Source organism: Heteronotia binoei, chromosome 12 (assembly GCF_032191835.1).
Source record: "Heteronotia binoei isolate CCM8104 ecotype False Entrance Well chromosome 12, APGP_CSIRO_Hbin_v1, whole genome shotgun sequence".
Taxonomy (NCBI): domain Eukaryota; kingdom Metazoa; phylum Chordata; class Lepidosauria; order Squamata; family Gekkonidae; genus Heteronotia; species Heteronotia binoei.
Window position 1 is genome coordinate 47,480,312 of NC_083234.1, and position 23,291 is coordinate 47,503,602.

At 44.7% G+C, this 23,291-nt stretch overlaps 1 protein-coding gene across 1 annotated transcript in view; it reads right to left on the reverse strand.

Annotated features, from left to right (window-relative positions):
* The window catches only part of RASSF2 (Ras association domain family member 2), a 40,633-nt gene that overhangs the window by 7,190 nt on the left and 10,152 nt on the right, over positions 1 to 23,291 (reverse strand). Inside the window, exons 2-9 of the mRNA XM_060251787.1 lie at positions 15,916 to 15,999; positions 15,243 to 15,318; positions 14,281 to 14,432; positions 12,653 to 12,741; positions 7,983 to 8,143; positions 7,082 to 7,183; positions 5,757 to 5,808; positions 3,125 to 3,246 (exon numbers count right to left, since the gene is read on the reverse strand). Coding sequence (XP_060107770.1) covers positions 3,125 to 3,246; positions 5,757 to 5,808; positions 7,082 to 7,183; positions 7,983 to 8,143; positions 12,653 to 12,741; positions 14,281 to 14,432; positions 15,243 to 15,318; positions 15,916 to 15,974 — 813 coding nt within the window. The 5' untranslated portion in view covers positions 15,975 to 15,999. The remainder of the gene's footprint in view (positions 1 to 3,124; positions 3,247 to 5,756; positions 5,809 to 7,081; positions 7,184 to 7,982; positions 8,144 to 12,652; positions 12,742 to 14,280; positions 14,433 to 15,242; positions 15,319 to 15,915; positions 16,000 to 23,291) is intronic.

Below are 23,291 nucleotides of genomic sequence, written 5' to 3' on the forward strand. Positions count from 1 at the left end.
GCTCGGTACTATGAGAATGCAGGAATTCCCTGGGGCTGTTTGTGCTCAGAGCCCTGTGCTGTTGGGAAGAAGGGGTGCAACAGCATCAATCACCTTGTGACTGGGGAACATTGCACAGTCTCTGGACTTTGGCTAGGGCAGATATGTCTCTTACAAGGGCCTGGCCTTCAGCCTTTGGTCTTTCATCCGCTTCACTTCAGGCTTCAATGTCCACCTGCTCAGCTCAAGATCCTAAATCTGATTTCAGCCTCAGAGAATGGAGCTGCAAAATCCCTACTCCTAGTTTAAATTTGGGCACCCCCTGCATAACCTCAACCAGGTCCTGATAAGAGGCTGGCGGAATACAAGCTGGAGGCTCAATCACATCACAAGGCAGTACTTCCACGGTGAAATGCTTCAGCATAGACTTTGCAAGAGACTTAAGCAGAGTTATACCCAATCCATGGACATAGAAAGGCATAACTCTGCTTAGGGTGGTGCTGGTAGTAAGAGGCATTATTGCAATGATTTCACATGATGCTATTGAGTGATCTGACTGCATTTCATTGCATGCAACTGGAATCAACAAAAGAATGGCACCTGCCCTTAAGAATGCCACAAGGGAAAATGTCAAGGATATCCACAAATGAATAAAAATGGTCTTCCATTCTAAGCAGAATGGCTCTGCTTATAAGGAAAGTCTAGCCCATAATGCCTTAGATCAGGGCCGTCAAACTCATTTGTTATGAGGGCCGGCTTTGACATAAATGAGATCTTGTTGGGCCCGGCCATGTGTGTCACAAAATGTAATGCCAGGCAGCAGAGATATAAACTTCATAAAGGACACAGACAAACAAAATTAAAGATTTTAAAAAACTAATAATAAAATATGCTTTAAAAATGAAAATTCTTGCACTATTTTATTTAACAGTTTCTGATAACTGAAACCTCTTGCTCTTAATTATTGCATCAAAATCTGGAGATGATGTCTGTGCTGTAGCAATTTTGAGTATGTTCAGGCATTGTAGAAGTGTCTGTCTAAGTTGCAAACCAACTTTTGATTTATTTACATTATTACATAAATCTCATGGTCAGTGCTTTGAGCCTAAGACTAAGGGGAAAACATGAAATGGCTGGGCATTGTGAGCTTTTGTACATAAGTTGCTTCATGTGCTGGCAAGGCAATAAAGAAAATAGAGGCTTTGCTCTGTAGCTCCTGTGCAATTCAGCAAGCCTGGCAAAGGAAGCTGTGATGCAGAAGGAAGCAAGAGAGACAGAAGAAAGTAGATGACAGTGAGTAGCTTGCAGGTCTGATAGGAACCCTCTGGGGGCATGATTCAGCCCTCGGGCCACACATTTGACACCCCTGCCTTAGATAATGCAAGAGTTGCCTTGCTGGCTCAGATCAAACTCCCCCCCCCCTACTAATTTACTTATATACCACTTTTTCAAAAAGGCTGAAAACAGTTCCCATACATAAAAGCCAAAAGTTAAAAAAAAAAAGTTAAAACAAGCTGACTTTTGTCACTCTCCTAGCAACAGCTAGCCATACATATGGGAACACATTCTGCATATTAAAAGATTCTTTTGCCGGTCCTGATCTTGTTACTAGTCAGCTTTGTTCTGGTGGTGGACAGTGCCATCAAGTCACAACTGACTTACAGCAACCCCATAGGGTTTTCTAGGCAAGAGAGGTTCAGAGGTGGTTTGCCCTTGCCTTCCGCCGCATCACAACCCCGGTATACCATAGAGGTTTCCCATCCAAATGCTAACCAGGGCTGACCCTGCATAGGTTCCAAAATCTGACAAAATTGCAATAACCTGGACTAACTTTGTTCTATGACACCAGAATTCTAGGATTAAGAGAGCTGGAGAAAAAAAAATCCCTTCTCTCTACATTTAGAGTTTTTTATATATGTAATGTAATGTAATGTAAAATTTTATTTATACCCCGCCCTCCCCCGCCAGAGCAGGCTCAGGGCGGCTTACAACATTTAAAATGAACAATACAATAATAAAACATTAAGAACACATTAAAACCAATCAGTGATTAAAACATTAAAATATATGGCCCTCTCCTATGCCATTTCCCCTCCTTTTGCCTCTAAACTGAAAAAAAAATGTATTTCTGGGGATCCCGAGATTTAAAAATAAAACAAAGAACAAGGGAAAGCCTGCAGCTACAGCACAGTTTAGGAAGTCCATTAGTGACCTCTCCTCAAACATCAAAAAATCAGACCAGCTCCTGTCCTACTACATGATACTGGAGACCAAGATAATTCAAATTACAGTATGGCTGCAAAAGCTGGACAATGAAGAAAACTGGCAGGAAGAAAATGGATTCATTTGAAATGTGGTGTTGGAAGAAAGTTCGGATACTATGGACCTCTAAAAAGACAAGTGGATTCTGCATCAAATCAATCCTGAATTCCTCCCATAAACTAAGATGACTCAACAGGGACTATCTTACTTTGGTCACAAGAATCACTGGAAAAAACAATGTTAGGAAATGTTGAAGGCAGTAGGAAAAGAGGAAGACCCAACATGAGGTGGATTGCTAAGCAAAGGAAGCTGAAGCCTTCAATTTGCAAGAACTGAACAAAGCTGTCAGTGACAGGACATTATGGAGGTCATTTATTCACAGGGTTAGCTTAAGTCAGAAGCGACATGATAGCAAATAACATGCAGAAACACACACAGGTTTTGCCAGGCATCAGCTTTTGCATAAAATGATACCCTGGCTAAGCACAGTTTTAAAAGTCCTGTTTTCATTTAAACATTTCTACCTACTTTTCTCTATATGTGTGAAATCTAATCCTAGCACCCCTTCATTATGGGTATATGCTTATGAAATATCAATGTAGAACAGAGTGGCTTTAATCTAACCACTAGATGGAAGCAGAGGGGTATTTTCCTTGCCAGTGCCCCTGGCACAGAACACAAAAAGGGAAATTCGTCTTTGGTTGATGCTGACCAAACATACGCAAAGGCTGACTGTGCATGAACTGGGGAGACATGAACTCTGCAAAGCAATGACAGCTCTTTGGATTCTGAAGCACAAACGTTAAAGGAGAGGCTTGCAGATGGCTTGCAAGGGCGAATCAGCACAAACCCCTGAAAGTAAAATATTTGCAAAGCAACTCACGTCATAGGTGACTTCTTCAACTTGGTCTTTCTCCATCAAAAAAACCTTAGAGATCTGTTCACATGGCCCCTGCAGAATCCGTGCAATCAGAGGGTAATCAGTGGCCTTCAGCTTCTGTTTTTCTGTGTACAACAAGGGGTTGAGGGAACCAAGTCATTGAGGACCCCAAGGCAGCACTCCTGACTCCACCCTGTACTTCCACATTTAGCCATTGGGAACAGGCCACAGATCAGTGGAAGAACATCTGTTTTGTTGTTTATAGAAGGTCTCAGGTTCAGCCTGCAGCATCTCCAGTTAATTGAATCAGGTGATGTGAAGGACCTCTACCCAAGGCTCTGGAAAATCATTGCCAGTCAGAGTGGACATTACCAGGATGAATGATCTGACTCAATTATCAGGTATCTACACATGTTTGATCTATAAAAAGGTCTCCAAGAAGCAACTGATTTAAGAGTGGGAGAAGCTGAGTGCGGCAAGAACATTCCAGGAAACCAGGACATGGTGCAGGCAATTTGGTTTAATGAAGCATGGGGAAAGGTACTGCATCAAATTTTGCATTACGTATATTGAGATTTCTCAACTGCATCCAGGATCCATAGAACCAGGATCCAAAGAGTCAAAATGGGCTTTGCATATGTGCTCTCTGAATAGCAGCTGCTTCCGCACCACAAAATGCCACACGGCAAAGCACTTAGGACATGGAGGAGTCGGGATGCATCACAAGCCACTGCTAAGAGACAGGAGAGAATCACACTGAAGACATGCAACCAGGGATTTTTTTTGTAGCAGGAATCCCCTTGCATATTAGGCCACACCCCCTGATGTAGCCAAGCCTCAAAAAGCTTACAGTAGGCTCTGTAAAAAATTGACTTGCCCAAGGCCACTCACAGAGAAGAGACATGAACCTTGCTCAGTCCTGACATCTCTTAACTTTGTTAATTATTGCAAATGTTTTGCCTGCTCATGTTTTCTTGGCATTTGAAATGTGAATCTTCTGTCATACAGACTGCAGTTCTGGGAAATCTATTAGGAAGAGACCCTGGTGTGGGCTGGGAAATGAAAGTTGAGAGGTCCCAGGATGCTACAAGGCAATACTGCAGAGCCCACTTGGCTCAGCATTGCAAACAATGGATACTAGCACACCCTGAAAACTGGCACCAGTGTGGGACAAGACAACTGGTGAACTGACAGCAGTTAGCATTGCCAGTGAATGGTCTGGGCCACACAGCTCCCTGAGGCTCTGGCTGAGTTGCTAGTGGTTGGTTATGCTTGCTCTTGGCCACCTGTGGCCTCAGGAAATTTCCAAGTTAAATAGCCTGCCCACCCCTAAAGAAGCCTCCCTGTAGACCAGTCCGGAGAGATCTGGTGTTTCAGATTTGTCTTGTTCACTCTCTTAAGTACCTCTGGGCTACAGCAGTGTGTACTAACTGTCACCTTAGATGAAAGGACAACTGGCACACAAGAGTACCCAGCTAAGGCCTATCTGTCCCAAGTGCAGCACCCCACCCCTCCACAAGACAGGTGAGAGGAGGGTGTGTGGTTCCTGCCATAAAGAGGAAGCCCACATCTCTTGCCCTCTAGCTCACAGGACTTGGTCTACAGAGAACAGACTGTAAAACTCAGCTGAGGCACAAGTGAAAAAGAGTCACATTTGGGAATGGCTCTTACGTATGTAAGTTCCATCACATTGTAACTGACTGATGGTGACCCCAGCACAGGGTTTTCAAGGCAAGTGAGAAGCAGAGGTGATTTGCCATGGCCTGCCTCTGCAGAGTCGTCCTTTGTGGTCTCTCTTCCAAATACCAACCTTGTTTAGCTTCTGAGATCTGAGGAGATTGGGCTATGCCATATTGCCTTTCCTCCTCTCCTGCCTATTTTAAACAACAATAAAAGCTCCTTCCAAATTGAGAATTAGCACTACAAGCAGAAGACTGAACTTGAAAAAATCCTTATTTCTGCTATGCTAGTTCTTCTGCTTGCAGGGAAACTTTTCCATGAGAGAGCATTCAAACACTGCATTTCCCAACTTGCAATCCAGAATGGTCCAGAATCTACCCTGGCACTTCAGGAATTTGTTCCCTCACTGTAGTGCAGACATAGATCTAGCCTTGTAGAAAATGGGCAACATGACATCATCGTTCTCCGAGCTTCCCTGCTCACTTTCATTGGCCTGCTGCATAGGGGGATGTGAGGGAAAGTTGGAGTCCAGTGACCTCATGGCATATTTTATCAGTGGATGATGCTGTGGCTCAGTGGTAGAGCATCTGCTTGGTTTACCGAAGGTCCCAGGTTCAATCCCTGACACATCCAGTTAAAGGGATGAGGTAGTAGGTGATGTGAAAGGCCTCTAACGGAGACCCTGAGAGAGCTGCTTCCAGTCAGAGTAGACAATACTAACTTTGATGGACCAAGGGTCTGATTCAGTACAAAGTAGCTTCCTGTGTTCATATGATGGAAAGCTGCTTTGGGAAGCAGCCCTGCGTGGCTTGTAAACATCTCGTTCTGACCTAAGACCACCTAGTGAGTTCATGGCAGGGGTGAGAACTGAACCAGGAACTCTCCCTTGCTGTGCTACTCCACTTCTCATTCTAAAGTCCCTGTTTAAGCCAGCACACCCTTGTGGGCTGCTCACCTCCGCTAGTGTGGACGATGTACAGGGCAAATTCCTCTGCAGAGTTTTCAATCTGAAAATGTAAAGAATATAAGAGAACTTTCAATTTACACACTTTATTTGCCTAGACTGTCCCGCAAAAGAACTTCCCAATGAAAACATACTGAAGTCCAGCAGTTTCTTCTAATGCATTTGATATTTCCTTATATAGAATACTTTAGAATATAGAATCCCACTTTTCTCCTTATCAGTGGGGCTTAAAGTAGCTCACACATTCTCTGTGGACAGATCTGAGGATCAAAGTTGGAGTCCAGTGGCACCTTTAAGACCAACGAAGTTTTTTTTCAGAATGTGAACATTCATGTGCATGCACTTTGTCAGACAATGAAATGTGGTACATCGGTTCTATTCCATCTGGATCTGACTTGGGGATCTTTTGCTCTACAGGTCACCCAAAGTAGCCAGGCTATGAGACAAGGAAGGGAAGACTTGCCACAACAGGCTGCAGATTTCCAGGGGTACTGAGGACAACAGCAGACAAGCCAAAGAGGTACAACTGATGCAACAGAATCCAGCACAAAGGTTTCTGTGTCTTGCACAATTCTGTTCATTTCTACAAGTCTTGCATAAGAGAGCTTATCAAAAGAGCTCTGCTGGATCAGACACAGTCCAGCATCCTGTCTCACACAGCAGTCAAAGAGCTGCCCTGGAAGGGCAACAAACAGAGCACAGATGCCAAAACCTCCTACTAAGGTTGCCTTCCAGCAAAGGTTTGCTGCATCTGTATATACAAGTTCCTTCAGTCACCAGTTAGTAGCCATCGATTGACCTCTCCTCCATTAATCTGTCTGACCCCCTTTAAAGCCATCTACACTTGTAGTGGCCATCACTAAATACACCAGCAGAATCATACAATTTAATTACTCACTGATAAATCAACTAAGGTGAGTAAAAAAGTATTTCCTTTTGTCAGGCCTGAATCTTTTTCTCCACAAACTTCATTGGGTATCCCCAAGTGCTAGTATTTTGGCAGAGGGAGAAAAAGTTCTGTCTATCCACTTTATCTTTCCTGTGCATAGTTTTATGAATCTCTATCATGTCACCCTCTTAGTCATTTATTTGCTAAACTGAGAAGTCCCACACTATTCAGACTTTCCTCATAGGGAAAGTGCTCCAGCCAGTGAATCATCTTGGTTCCTCTCTTCTGTACTATTCCTAACTCCCTGATGGATTAAATAGGGAGAGGGAAGGTACCGCTGGGATTTTCCCCACTCAGGTACCGAACTTTATTGGGCCAGTGCCCTTAAGAGCTAGAAGGAGACAGGTACTTCACTGCAAAAACTTACCTTAAACTTGTTAAGCAGCAATTTCAGAACTTGTGGTGTTGTCATTGTGCTGTTTATTCGGACGTTCGTGATGGAGCCATAAGCGGGCGTGAACACTGATGTCTGGGGAAAAGAAGAGAGACCATCCCAGGTATCAGAAGAGGGAAGTGCTGGATCTCAAAGAAATGAACGATGGGGGTGAGTGTATTGATGGGAACATGTCACCACGGCCAGATGTGCAGACCATTCAGAATGCCAAAGCAGGGTTTTACAAGACAGAAAAGAAAAAAAACTGAAACTGCAGACAGGAATATTTACTTTGTTCAACTTGGAAAGGATAGTATATTTTGAAAACCATTATTATGGGGCTCTGAGATTGCTGGTTTACATATCACCATCAATGTTCTGTGGGTCTGTGCCATCTACAGGAATGTAAGTCATGCATTTTGTTGTACAAAATGCATTTTTTAAAATATGAGGAGGGGGGGATTCGGTGTTTTCCCCCAGCTTGCCTTTGAAAACTACTGGCTGGCAGATGGCCCTTGGGAGTCCCCTGACCATCTGCACCCACGCTGGATCCTGCCACAAAGCAAAGCAATGCAGACCACTCAGCTCTTATTAAAAACAAACTAAGGGCATAAAAACAAACATTGAGCAGCATTTTTTTAAAAAAAACCCCATAAAACTGTCCTCAGGCTAGAAGGAGACCATAAAAAAACTTTAAAAAGATAAAAACCTTTCAGTGAAAAGCTTAGGCCAGGACAGTTAAGCATTAGAATGGAGAGAATTCCAAAGGCTCCCAACCAGGAAAAAAAACCACTGTTCAGCTGTCCTCCACCTCACCTCTTCAGGGTGGGGCACAGAGATGAGGGCTGAGGAGGCAGACTGTGACAGGAGTCCCACAAGGGATATTTGAGCTTACTTTATGATTGTAGAAGTGTCCATTTATGGAGAAACGGTGGCGCTTGAGCCGACGCTGTTCACTTGGGGTGCGGAGGTTCCCCCTGCGGCGCACTCCAACATCACTTCGTGTGCGCATCAGCTGCGGTGCATCTTCCTGCTCGGCCTTAAGGTCTTTGGCATCTGGATACAAAAGATGTGATTAAAAACCGCACCTTTGATGGACAGGTTTTAAACACTGCCCTCCCGCCTCTTGCTCTCTAAAGTAATACATTTATTCATTCACTTCATTTGTACCCCACTTTTCTTTTCAATCATTCACCTGTATAAATGCCCCTGTACAAATCAATGGTGCGGCCTCATTTGGAGTACTGTGTACAATTCTGGTCACTGCACCTCAAAAAAGATATTATGGCATTAGAAAAAGTCCAGAAAAGGACAACTAGAATGATAATTGGAGCCCCCACGGCTGAAAGCTATAGAGGAAAGACTTCCCTTTTATGGGCTCTCAAGTCAATACCTTAGCAACTTGGCATACAATAAGGCAAGAGAGATGGTGGCACATAGGATATTAGATACTGCCAGACAAACTGATGTAAATAAGTCACAAAAATGGTGCACCTTTATAGAGCCATTTCATAGGTTATCTCCCATGCCATATTTATTTTACCTAGAAAACCATGAATACAGAAGAATTTTCTCCCTTATGAGGTGGGATGCCCTCCCTTCTGCAGTTACAGAGGGTAGATACAGGAAAATCCCCTATAAAGCTCGTATATGCCCTTGCTGTAATGATGGCATAGAGTCATTTATTCATGTCTTTTATGAATGCAAGGTGTATAGTAAGCATAGGGAAACCCTCCTGCCTTCTATGATTATTCCCCCTACCAGCAGTCAAAAAATATACACCAATTTAAAGGTCTTCTGGAGGGCAAATATCCTGCAGTTGCTCTTGAAATAGCTAAATTTGGTTGGCTTGCCTTTAGGACAAGAAAATTATTAGTAGCTTAAAATGCCTGAGTATGTTTGTCTTAATGAGCATTTCCGTTTATTTCTTATTATTTTTTAATAATGCCATAGTACTTCTATCATGTTTTACTGATAGTTCTTATATATATAGATATTTCTTTTGTTTAGGATGCTGGCTTTTGCTGTAAATAAAATCTATCTATCTTCACCCAAAAGGTGATTAACAGATGGAATTCACTGCCACAAGAAGTGGTGGCAGATACAAGCATAGACAGCTTCAAGAGGGGACTGGATAAACATATGGAGCAGAGGTCCATAAGTGACAGAGAATTGTTAGAACTCTCTTTCTGGGGTAAGTGATGCTCTGTATTCTTGGTGCTTGGGAGGAGCAATAGTGTGAGGGCTTCTAGTGTCCACACTGATGGACTTCCTGATGGCACCTGGTTTTTTTGGCCACTGTGTGACACAGAGTGTTGGACTGGATGGGCCATTGGCCTGATCCAACATGGCTTCTCCTATGTTCTTATGTTCTTAAAACCAGTATAGTATGCCAAGCACTAGCTAAGCTAGAACTTATCTTCTTGAAGTGCTAATTTAAAAAAATATGTACAGGGAGGGTTTCGGGGGGGTTTTACATGGGGAAAACTTACAAATCTGGCTTTGCCCAATGGCTGTGTGAAGTGGCACAGCCCATTATATTATATTATTCTTCTGAACATGGAAACAGGTTCTCCTAAGTGAACCGTTCTCAGGTTATCTCACAACAAGCAACACATTTCAGCTTTAGTTTTGTAGGTTGTTTTGGAGACAGAGTCCCTTAAACATGCTGATCTTGGGTTGTCTCCCAACAAGCAACACATTTCAACTTTGTGGGTTATTTTGGAAGAGCCCTGCATTTGACACCCCACATACAAGACAAAGGATCTTCACATGTATCTCTAATGACTGCTGAACTCTCTCTGAAAATGAAAATCGATCTAGTAGGCCTATTCTGCAATGCCCTGCACAGTCACTCAAATGATATGATGCTATCAGAGGTTCTGATGAGGCCATGACAAGCGCCTCCATGTGACACTCATCTTGCCTGACCGAGCGGGCTGCCCATGATTTTCCCAGATTAAAAAGGTGGCAACTGGATTTAAAATGGCTTTTGCAGAGTACTTTAATCCTTTAACTAAGGGTGGGGAAGGCAAACCATGCCTGCAGAACTCCTCAAGGACGCCTGGCTCAGACCCAAAATATAACAAAATCCCTCTTAATCCATTTTTAATGGGCTCCTTAAACTCATGCTTCAACGTTATATCACACCGTATGGCAGTCCTCCCACATCTGCTCCTATTTCAGACCCCAAACAAGCTGGCTTATAAAAAACTTTTTATTTTACAGTCAGAATCCAGCATGTGGCACATTAAGTGAAAAGACTCTGATGGATCTGTTTTGGAGGAGGGGGTCTCTCTCTTCCCACCAGCCACAAACACCAGGATTGTCAGTTTCTCCAACTGTTATGGTGACACGGCACACAATACGGAAGATAGTAAATGCCGCGGGGTCAAAACAAGGTTAAGGGTAGTAGGTGATGTGAAAGACCTCTACCTGAGACTCGGCCTACATCCAGTAAAAAGTTCAGCTCCAAATAAGGGGGTGTTGTAACCATGCTACAGTGGACAGCAGAAAATTTCAAGCCAGAGCAGTCTGCACAATAAGAACTCGGAATTTCAGTCACAAGACCCATAAACACCTACAGTTATGCTAAACATGCCCAGTTTTTTGGGGGGGGGGAGATGAAGGGACATACACACTCACCCGCAGTGCAAAAATACATAATTATGACATTGTGCTCTTCCTCACTTTGGTTCTGAATCTTATGCAATGTGAAAGTTCACACCCAACACCTCAAACTTTGGCTACTCTAAGGGATGTGCAGCTGTACTTCCTTTCTGCTTCTTTGAGTAGCACTGATGCTGTGGCTTTGACCTGAGAGGTGTGGGCCTTGCTTATTTTTCAAAAAATAAAATAATGAACAGGGCTTAGCTCAGATTGCACAAAGCCTTTAAATTCCTGTGAAGTCTCCCTCCCCTCCTGTTGTATTAAACAGGAAGGCTGATCTCTGCTCACGGAGAGGACAGCCCATCTTGAAAATGTTTATTTCCTCATGGTAACCTCCCTTAACAATGACTTCTGTTATTCTCTTGTGAAAGAGGCAAGGACTGCCTCGCCAAGGGAAAGGGAAGCAGAAAGCAGCCCTTGTGTGTGTGTGGTGGGGGGATGTTGGTCACATGAACTCAGAAAGGAAGAAAGTAAGATCTGTTCGGCTGCATCTGCTCTGCACAAGAATTGCAGGATGTCCCAAAACCACAGGATGTGTGTCACAGCACCTACACACAATCTTATTTGCTGCCTTGCTAAAACCTTGAGTGTGAACTGCCCCTTAAGCCTATGCCTTGACCAGTAATGGGATGGAACTGCTCCACTTGCTTTACACGCAGGAAGTCCCTGGTGTTTCTTGTAAAGGGACTCTCAGGAAGCAGGTGTTCAACAAAGACTCTCTCTGCCCCAAACTCTAGAGCTCCTTCCAGTAAGAGTAGACAACACTGAATTACAGAACCTGTCTTGATATGAAGTAGTTTCATGTCCTCTGGTATGCTGGCAACCATTCCTTTCTGTGGCAAGCAGAAAGAAAAGGAAGTCCTTTGAGGATGCCAATGGGGGCTGAAACGACACATGATCATCATCCCAGGGCCTAGTGTCCGTTTTGACCCTTTTCAAATATAGCATCCTGTTTATTGCAGAAATCAGAAGGGAGCGTAAGACATTAAGTCAAGCTCTTATTTCTCTAGCCTTTTTAGAGCTGCCAACCTCCAGGTGGGGTCTGGAAATCTCCTGCTATTATAAATGATCTCCAGACAACAGAGACCAGGTCCCCTAGAGACAATGGCTCCTTTGGAGGGAGGACTCGATCACTGTACCCTGCTGAGGTCCTTCCCCTCCCCTCCCCTCCCCAAACCCCACCCTCTCCCAGGCTCCACCCCTGAAATTTTCAGGTATTTTTCAACCAAGAGGTGGCAACCATGATTAGATTTCTAACACACAACTGCACCTTTGAGAAATAATGCAAAAACAATTCTTGGTTGGAGAGCCCCATTTTCACTTTAAAGGTGAATTCAAGCCAATTACAACACTCTCTCTTTCATCTACCTCACAGGGTTGTTGTGAGGACAAAATAGAGGGGGGCAGAACCATGTAAACTGCTCTGAGTTTCTTGGAATGGAATGAAAATGTGATAGGACCCCAATTACTGATCACCAGCAAAGTTCTCTCAGGATTAATGGAGTGTCTCCTGTCATGTTTTCTTTTGCTTTCTCCTATTGCTGTCATACCATATACTGTCATACTGTCTCATAGAGAGAGAGCGTTAGTGGCTGGGTCTCCCCTCCCTTGGCCTGTACCACTCAGAGTCTGGGAATAAGATGAGACAAGTTCCCTGTGAACAGGGAAGAGTTATGTCTTCAAAAACCTGAGGTGGGAAAGAGCCTGCGGTTTTGGGAATACATTTAATGTCATAAGTTTCAGTTTCACTCCTGGCAAAGTCTTCGTATGGAAAGGTTTTTATCTAGTAGCATGTCAATAAAGCTTCATCTATGCTTTCATAAGCAGAAGTCTATCTGAAAGTTACTTGGCAAAACCTCACAGGTTCCCACCCTCCAAAATCTGTTGCCACCTTACCAACTGTGCTGTCAGTTTCATCGCCATCCGCTGAAGGCTCAGCATCGGTTACTTGAATGTCCGGCAAGGTACTTGGTTTTATAACAGACCTGATCATGAAACACACAAAGAAGCCAGTTTTTTTAAAGAATATTAATGATTCTGTGGAGACCCCTGCTTCCCTCTTTTCAACCAGCAGTCAGTGGAGACTATACCACAGTCACCTAACTTGCTGGCCAGGCATGAGCAGCATGATGCAAGCTGCTTTTCTCCCTACAAAAATAGCCATGATGGTCTTATGTCTGTCCCTTTGTCAGATGCTGATTTATACTTATTCAAGTGTAACCACAGTAAGTCATTTTTCCCATCAAGTTGTAGCTGACCCAGGGCTTTTTAAAAAGCAGGAATACACAGGAATGCAGTTGCAGCTGGCTTGGCATCAGGGATGTGGCCTAATATGCAAATGAGTTCCTGCTGGGCTTTTTCTACAAAATAAACCCTGTGTGAAACAATGGTGGTGTCAGGGGTATGGCATAACATGCAAATGAGTTCTTGCTGGGCTTTTTCTACAAAAAAAAAAGCCCTGAGCTGACCTATGAAACCCCATAGGGTTTTCAGGGCAAGAGACATTCAGAGGTTTGCCATTGCCTGTCTCTGTGGATTCAGCCTGGTATTCCTTGGGGGTTTCTCCTCCAAATACTCACCAAGGCGAACCCTCCTTAGCTTCTGAGATCTGACAAGACTGGACTAGCCTGGACTATCCAGGTCAGCGCTAAGTCATTATAGGGCATATTAAAATAACATCCCAACAACTGATACCCCAAGCTTTCAGCATAATAGCCCCAGTAGCATTTAAACAACCATCTCCCCGTCTGTTTTCTCATTGTTCCAGTAGCATCTAAAGCAGTTACCAGCCTTTGAAAACTATGGAGAAAAAGGAAATGAGTCTTCCTGATTTACACAGTGAAAGACTAAAGGAAAGCCTACCAAAACTAGCATCAGCATTACCCTCTGAAGCATTCTGCATATGATGGGGAAAGAGAAAGTGGGAGGAGGTAGGTCAGCCTCTCCCACGCTTAAAAAACATCCTGCCAACATGTAATGTCACCTCATCAGGGAGAATGCTAATTTAAGCTTCTCTCCTTGATGTGTTCATTTTGTACATGCAACAAAGGGGTTGTTTGCAAATGAACTGAATATTTCAATAGTCTTCTCCACCCTGACCAGGTGCAATCCAGAACTCCGTCACCTCAACTCTGTGCAGTGCACAGAACGGCTCTATGTGACGGTAGCAACAGATGGTGGCAACAGCAGAAGTGACCGAGTCGGCCCCATGGCATTTATTTTTGTACTCTTATTTATGCTGCAGCCTGTGATCATTTAGATTACAGAGTTTCAGAAGCTGAATTAATCAAGGTCTGTGAGGCTAGAGATGGTTATAGCATGCTAACTGTGAGCACAGCCTTGCAGTTGCATGCACAGCTGGAATCCTACAGAGAGGGGTTTGCAGCAAAAAATAACTCCTTTCCAAAGCCGTTCTTTTTAACAACTGGCAGTTGGGCCTTCCTGGCACATATAACATGCAGCCAGTCCCTCTGAGGGCATCTGGGTGCAAAAAATTAGTCCATGCATATGCACCCTGCACTGACCCATGCGCCCCCAGATTGCAGCCGGAGTGCCAGGAGGAGGAGGATGGTGGGGGGCGGATGCGCTGGTTGTCATCTTGCATCTGCAAGCGAATTGGCCGGCGTAAACCCCAGGAGATATTCAATAAGCCTTCCACTATGAATTCCCCTTCTTCCTGGAGGGGGGAGAAAGAAAGAGAAAGGCATGTGAATAATCCTAAAGGGGGCTGTTATGAAGATATTCTGCAAAGCTGCTCCCATTTTCATAGCAGCCCTTTACATGCACCTCTGCACATTCAATCAGTGCACATAGGGAGGGAAGCCAGTACAAGCACACTGGTCTCTTTTTTGGTGCAACACCAGTTTGGCATAGTGGCTAAGTATGCAGATTCTTATCTGGGGGTACCGTGTTGATTCCCCACTCCTCCACTTACAGCTGCTGGAATGGCCTTGGGTTAGCCTTAGCTATCACAGGAGTTGTCCTTGAAAGGGCAGCTGCTGTGAGAGCCCTCTCAGCCCCACCCACCTCACAGGGTGTCTGTTGTGCGGGGAGAAGATATGGGAGACTTTAAGCCACTCTGAGTCTCTGATTCAGAGATTAGAGTGGGGTATAAATCTGCAGTCTTCTTCAATTGTGGGCTTGTGAGCATGAGCCATGTATGCTTCCCCCTCTGAGTGAGCTGATTGCAGCAATTGGGAGGTTTGGGCTCCAGTATCTTGCAGAGGTCATGTTTGCTCTTCATGCCCAGTAAGAGCAAACAACATCTCAATTATAAAAAAGAGAGAGTAAAAGTTGCAGAGTCAGTTACATATAATAAAAAGTTATGCACATGTTCTCATTTTGTATAATGTACAAAGATCCAAGAAACCAACTGTTTTGGTACAGACTTTGGATGGTGAATAATTGTAACCTTTTTTGTTTTGTTTTAAGCACACTGTGTGACGTTACCTTCCTGCCAAGTCCAGAAAGAGAATTTCTTTCTTACCTCTCTGTGCCGTAGCTGCAAATTCTGACCTTCATAGTACAAGTTATACGTCTTCAAGTGTAGTAGCAACTCATTTCTGAAAGGAGGTAAAAGAAGCGAATGGGGAATGGATGAATCCCTTCCTGGTAAGTATCACCAAGCTTGCATACCTCCCTCCAGGTGGAGGGAATGAACCCACCAGATTAAGAACTTGATATGGAGTCATACTTGGAGGCCTGGTGTGCCCCCCTCCCTCCTTAAGGCCAAAACACACAACCTACACACCAATGGAAAGTAGAAGACCTCTGAGTTGCAGTGGACTCGGGAAGCAAAATTGCTCAAACAGAATCTGGAAACCAAGTGCAACTAAGCTTCTCCTGTTGGAATACTCACATATAAACACCAACCTTCAGTGGCCCACAAGCATCTTCACTTGTTTAATAGACATCTCTGGGCCCACTTTCTCTTCAAGGGTCTTCCCACCCATTACATGGCAACAGCTGCATCTCATTCTGTGCCTGTTCTCATTTCCCCTGTATCCACAGCTTCATGACTTGCAAACGTCTATCACTTCCATCACATACACACCCATACACACAAAAACCAGACAAGGTCCTGAGGGATTATGACGACACCAGTTGCAAGAATTGAAGATCCTTCTGGGATCTGCAACTCCCCCCCTCCAGTGACTTACTTTGAAATGTATCTGTCTTTTCCACAAGGGACCAAGTGTATCTCGCTGCTGTAGTCCATCCTCAGGGGAGTCTTTCATTAGGACCTGTGTTTAAAAGAAAGAAAAGGCTACTTTTGGGAGGGACCAGAACATGCCAGGGATACAGTCTGATCAGCATTTGGCTGCCTGCAGGGACATAGTGAGAGGGAAACTTAGTGGCAGCCAATACTTCAGCCCCTTCCTACTTAGTTGGCTGCTGGTAAGTTGGGAAGGCTATGGCTCAGTGGCAGTGCATTTGTTTTCCATACAGAAGGTCCCAGGTTCAGTCCTCAACATCTCCAGTTGAAAGGGTCAGGTAGTAAGTGATGTGATGCACCTCTGCTTGCAACCAGGGAAAGTTGCGGTCAGTCAGAGTAGACAATACTGACCTTGATGGACCAAGGGTACGGATGCCAGCCTCCAGGTGGGACCTGGGGATCCCCCAGAATTACAGTTTATCTCCAGATTACAGAGACCAGTTCCACTGGAGAAAATGGATGCTTTGGAGAAGACACTCTCTGACATTGTATCTTACAGAGGTCCCTGCCCTCCCCAGGCTTCATCCCCAAATCTCCAGGAGTTCCCCAACCTGGATCTGACAATCCCCCACCAATGGCCAGGGAGGACCTGGCAATCCTAACCAAGTGTCTGATTTACTATCACACAGCTCCATGTGTTCAAGTATTGAAACTCATTTTCTTCACATCTCTTTACCCTCTAAGTTGGCAATTAAGGGAGGCCAGGCAGCAAACCCTGTAGGCCTCATTTGGCTTAGGGGCCTTGAGTTCCTGACTTGCAACAAAAACTGCAGTCAGGATTGCACCCACATGTTTCTGAATAAGACTCAACATGCAGTGTTCTTCCACATAGGAGAAGTGTAGTTAGGCTTCCCAGCCACCAGTGGGGGATCCCCCTATTTTGCAGACTCCTCCTTGCCACCAGCCAGCTGGCTAGTGGGGGGAGCCCCACCCCAACAGCCACCATGTGCCTTTAAATCTCAGCAGGCTTAGAAGAAGCTTGGAAACTCCTTGTGTTTTGGAAGGTGTGTGTACCTTTAAATCTCAGCTAGAAAAGGTTATATGGGAGTGGGGATAGCAGGCAGAGCCACATGGGTCTTCCTGGTGAGTCTGCGAAGCTGTGAGAAAGGAAGAAGCCAAGTCCCTCTGTTAGTTTTGCATTCATTTCAGAAGTCGTTTGCATAGTACAGTAGATAGCAAAGAAGAGTAAACTAAAACCTTTCTTTTCCCAGTGTTAGTCTCAGGAACTTGGCTGAATTACAGCAGACGGTTGCATTCAACAACTCTCATGAGTAAATTGCCCAGTGAGATCACAAAAATGTGGGCTTGCAAAACTATTTGTCTGCTTTGTGTGTGTGTGTGTGTGTGTGTGTGTGTGTGTTCAGATTCATTTAGTGAAAATGCAGCCAGCTGCTAGGGAACAAGGAAATGAAGTCTATTCAGGGGGAACGGCTATATTTTTATCTATTTTAGGGAATGAGAACGTATCCTGGCTCCACCCCCAGAGTACCCAGATATTTTCTGAGTTAGATTTGGCAATCCTAAGTGTGGTCTTGAGGAACGAATGCAGATTTGGCAGCACCTCACCTTCCAATGGGAGGAAAAGCAGGCCTGGCTGCTGAACTCCCTCAACTGGGGCCTCAGTGCTCCCTGCCCATCCCTGGCCTTGCACAGCCTAAACAAATCATGTACAACTCAAGAATAAATTTTGCAAAGCAAGGCATTTCATTTACATAAAGTACGTAGCTTGCAAAATTAATCTTTTCTGCATGCAGTGCCTTGGATGGCTGTGGTTTAGAATTTTAAGGGTGGCTTTTTGAGAAAAAAAGAACAGCCTACATTCTGCATTCTGTTTAAATTGTACAAATTCAGCCTGATTTGCATAATCCCTTTTTATTTTGTTTAACATTTTCTGCATTTTGAACAATGTTGCATAATTTATTCTGGAGGTTTTATCAAGCCAGCTCTGGCTTTTGAAATTTCCACAGGCTTTGCCCATACGGTTTTATGTCTATTGCTGCAGCCACAAGGACTAAAAGCTTTGCTTTTTCAAAATTAAAAAAATAGACGCTGAGATTCTGAGCAAGTCAAATTCTGCAGGCAGCCCCACTTTCAGCATTTTTCTGTGTTCCACAATACTATAGAATAATATGATCATTAGATTTCAGAATTTAATAGATGCCCACAAAGCAGAAAACTTATTTTCCAAGATGCTACCCCATGCATGAAATAAAGTCATAAACGGCAGGAAGCTCAGAAACTTACAGCCAGCCCTCCATCCGCCATGCATTGTTCTCTTCAAAGAAAGAAAAAACTGAAAAGAAACACATACTAAGAATATTGCAACCAACCCACAGCAGGACCAATCTTTACACTTCCTGCCTCTTTCTACCTAGTTTCATAACCAACCCAATAGATAATGCAAGTTTGATAGTCACTGATCCTGATTCTCTTTCAACATGATTCTAGTGCAGGCAGATGAGTAGGGTTGCCAGGTCTGGGTTGGAAAATACCTGAAGACTTGGGGGAGGATCTGGGAGAGGGTGGGATTTGAGGAGAGGGAGGGGCCTCAGCAGTGTACAATGCCATAGAATCCACCCTTCAAAGCAGCCATTTTCTCCTGGGGACCTGATCTCTGTCAGCAGGAGATCAGTTCCCCTGGAGGAAATGGCTGCTTTGGGGGGAGGACTCTATGGCACTGTACCCAGGCTGCCGTAGTCCCTCCAGTTTGGTGTAGTGATTAAGTGAGTGGACTCTTATCCAGGAGAACTGGGTTTGATTCCCCACTCCTCCACTTGCACCTGCTGGAATGGCCTTGGGTCATCATAGTTCACGCAGAGCTTGTCCTTGAAAGGGCAGCTTCTGTGAGAGCCCTCTCAGCCTCACCTACCTCACAGGGTGTTTGTTGTGGCGGAGGAAGATAAAGGAGATTGTGAGCCACTCTGAGATTCAGAATGGAGGGTAGAATATAAATCCAATGTCTTCTTCAATGTCTTCCCCTGGTCCCACCCCCAAATCTCCCGGAATTTCCCAACCCAGAGTCAGCAACCCTCACAGCACAAGCCCCAGTCCAGGAAGTTCTCCCATGCAAATCCCTTTGGAAGGAACAAAAGCTGCACATGCTCATGAGAGTGCTCTTCTGTGGCTCCCATTCATTTCAGCAGAGTCTTGTACAAGGAAACTTCCCAGTGACTAATGGAAATAGGGGCGATTTGGACATTCAATTTTTAGCAACCCTGAGACCAACCTTAGATGCAAGTTTTGCCTGACTGTAGAAGCAGAGCCAAGCAGACAGAAGCAATGGCAGGAAAGAGGTGGGAAACGAGATGCTGCACAGGATCTAAATGGCCCATCCCAGAATCCTGTGCAATGCAATCATTCCAGAGTTTGCAGCGTATTTATATATTGACACTGGATATTCTTTACCTTTACGGTACTGAAAACACTGGCATCTTTCAGAATCATCATACATATTATAACTTATTCACTGTGGATGTTTAAAGAAACCTAAACATTTTAAACAATACTATGCTGGGATTGTCAGCATCCTCATTGGGAACAGTCTTACATAACAGTCTTCACATTGCATATTCCAAATGTGTAAAATGTTGTCTTTAAAAGCATGCATTCTAATAAGAAAATATTCTATAGCAGTGATTCCTCAGGGCTTCCCCAAATTTCCAGTTTTCCCAGCAGAGAAACTGAAAAAATAGTCCTCCTCCCACCCCCGTCTGGTTTTCCCAGGCCATCACAACTCTCCCCAAATTTACCTTTAAAATACTCAAGACAAACAGGGATTCCATAATCTGCTAAACTAATTCTTCCCGCAGCACTCTGGTAAACAGGAGCCTGGATTTCTGCAAGTCCCCAGACTTTTCAGGAATGCCACTCCTCCAAATCTGTTGGGCAAGGAGAGGCCCACAACTTGCCAAGTTAGCACAAGGCCCTTGAATAGAACTCCCCACTGCATCTTCTTCCCCCTTCCCATGAGTGCACGATTTAGCTCTACTAGAATGGCTGGCTGTAAAAGAATGATTCTACATGTTCTCACACATGCTTCCTAACAAGGGCAGCTCAGCTCCTATCCTCTTCCAGATGTTCTAGTCAGTGTCCAAGAATTTCTTGGCAATAAAAATTCTGGACAGCCCCACTGTAACAGCAGGAAGGGAGGAGCTAGCATCTCCCCCAAAGGTTACCATTTGCAAGCAACTGAGCTAAAAAACAGGGATTAGGAGATTTTAATTTCCCCCAGATTCAGACAATAGCTGGCTTCATACAGAGGCAAAATCAGCAGCGTTCAAGGATCAAGTACAGTCAAGAACAGATGACTGGTCTATGGTGCATTGGTGGTAGAGGAAAGTCACCTAACCTTCAGAGGTTTCAGAAAACTTTTTGCACCAAGGCATCCAAATAGCCTTTAACTGGGAGCTATAGCTTCTGCCTTGGAAGAAAGCTCTGCTCCTTAACTGCTGCTGCCAAGCACAAGGGCTCTGTAGATGACCAGAGTCATACTTACCATTTCATATCTGCTTTCTTAAAGCAGGAGCACAGTCAGAGACCGGAGGATCAGTGCTCAGTGGGTGCTGCCAAATGAGCTCCAAGACCCACATGCCACAGTTTGGGAAAAGATCTTGTGCCCTTCTGCTCAGCAACAAAATGCCCTGGTTGACCTGAGGCCAGCCACCTTTTCTTAGCCTGCCCAGCCTCAAATTACTATTGCCACGATAACTGGGCCCTGAGCTTGTTAAAGGAAGGGTGGGGTGCAAGTGGAATGGATAAAACTCACAGTGAAAGGCAAGACACTTGTGATGCACTGCTGACGTGCAGCATGATAATGTAGCTCAAAAAGAACTCTCCTACCACAGCTACACCACAAGGAACCTCTGCTCTGTTTGTCCTCCACCAGGACAGCACTGCTCCTCTCTCCATCCCACTCTTCTCTAAGCTGGTTCCATCTTTCTTGTAAGCAACACTTTACATTCGTTCTTGCTGAACTGCACCTCATTTGTCATTGGCTCGGCTGATTTCTGGGACACAAATGCCATCCATCTCCCTGACAGGAGCAGTTCCAATTTCCACAGAAATGAGGAATGAAGGAAAAGGAGCAAACAGAGAAAAGGAGGGGGGATGGCACTGCCATGTGGGAAACAACCAAGCCTGCCAAACACTTACTAGAACATTATTTAATTAATTTACAACTCACCCCCACCCCAGGGGGGGGACTTGAGACAGCTTACAACATTTAAAAATACAGTAAATATAAACCTAATATAAACACATACAAGTATAAAACGATAAAACCAATTAAAACATCAACTTAACAAGCCAATCCAAAAGGATTTAAAACAACTGGCCAGCTCCCCAATTTGTAATGCTACCCAAAGGCAGCCCAAGACAACACAGCCTTGTGTGCCCTACTATGGAATGCTGGAAGGTCCCCTGGGGCACGAACTTCCCTGGGGGAGCTGGTTCCAGAAAGAGGGGCAGCTACTGGAAATGCCCTTGCTCTGGTGCTAGGCAAGTGGGCAATTTGTGGGCCAGGCACCTATACGAGGCCCCATGATGATGATCTAAGGAGGTCAGTGGTGTCATAAATTCCTACACTCCTGTGCATGGAGCAAGCACTTACATGACAGCTAGAATAGATACCCATCACACTCAAACACAACACCATGGCTATTTGAGGAGATCGTTAGCCCTAGTCTAATCCTCTGCTCCTCATAATTCTGAAAACCAAGAAACAGCCACTTTAAAAACACCTCAGGCAACATCTCTAGCCACCTGAAAAGGGTGGATGTTGTAGCCAGGATGTACAATACTGTAGGCCTCTTCCCTGAACTTTCAGCTGTCTCTGACAAGAAAGCTGCCAGCCCTCCTCCTAACTAATATTTAAGGAAACACCACCCAGAGCTCAGTAAGAAATGGCCAATGAGTCCAAACACAATGGGAGTGAAAAGAGCTTCTGATCCACATGATTTCTGATATGGTGCAATCCTGCACAGAAATATGCCCTTCCCAAGTCAGCGGGCATAGAAGGGTATAGCTCTGCTCAGGATCACACTGCAACAGACTTTAAACTGGATGGATTTAAGTTTAAGCTGTTTCACAATGCCTTGAGCTTCCCCACCCCCCACCTCCCACAAAACGTCTAGCTACAGACCTTGGACTTTCCGCTTGTCTCCAGTCATCCAGCAAAAGAAGCTTTGTCCAGCCCAGCAGTAGCCCCATTCCACTTACTGCAGACCAAGACAAAGACCCACATTTCACATCAATGGAAGCCTTGTCAGTCATGGAAGAGCTCAGCAAATCAACACCAATGGAGCACAGCACTGAAGCTATGTCTTTTAACCCTGCTTCGAGCTACCATCTTTTGTTTGCTTACCCTCTCCAAGGATTTAACCTCTCTGTGAACATAACCATGTTCTTTTTCACAAAGCCCATGAACATGTGCAGAGTGCCTTTCCTTTACTAAAGAGAATGTTTCCTTCTCCATCTATAAAACTGGTATCAAGGTCTTCCACCTGGGAGGTTCAAAACACATTCCATTTTGGCCCCACAAATGGAAGGCCTTGCCATGAGCCATACTGCTTATACTTTCTTCCCTGACCTACCTTGCCCACTGATAGCAAGAGCTTAGGACTAGAGTGGGGTAGCCAAACTGCAGCTCAGGAGTGACATGTGGCTCTTTCACACATATTGTGTGACTCTTGAAGCCCCCACTGCCCTCTGAGCAGGCTTGGAGAAGGCATTTCTCTCTTTAAATCACTTATCCAAGCCAAGCCAGCCAGCACCTTGGAGAATGCATTTAAAGTTAAAGTTGCTTTTCTTCCACTTCTCCCTCCCTCTCACCATCTATTTGCCTGCCTGCCTTCCTGTCTTGTGGCTCTCAAACATCTGACAGTCATGTCTTGCAGCTCTCAAACATCTGACATTTATTCCATGTGGCTCTTATGTTAAGCAAGTTTGGCTACCCCTGGACTTGAGTCTCTACTAGCCTTCAAACAAGGAGATACAGGAAATGTAGCTCCCTAGTGAAGCTATCGGAACAGTTTCTGTGCTTCCTGACAACAATGGATGCCACTGTACTATACATGCCCTGAGGCCTTGGGTGCCACCAGACCTATCTGACAGAATCCCTACTCTGAGTATGTTCAAAAAAGGGCTGAGTGGCATGGTGAGGAGGACTGGCAGTGTGGGTTTGCAGTAGGGTGGCCAGGGACACAGCCTTGAGTTTCAAGGAGTTAAACAGGAACACATTTAAACTGGGCCCACAAGAATTCGTTGGAAGTTGGCTTATCAAAACCAGACAAACGGCACTTTATCCAACACTCCTCTGTATCA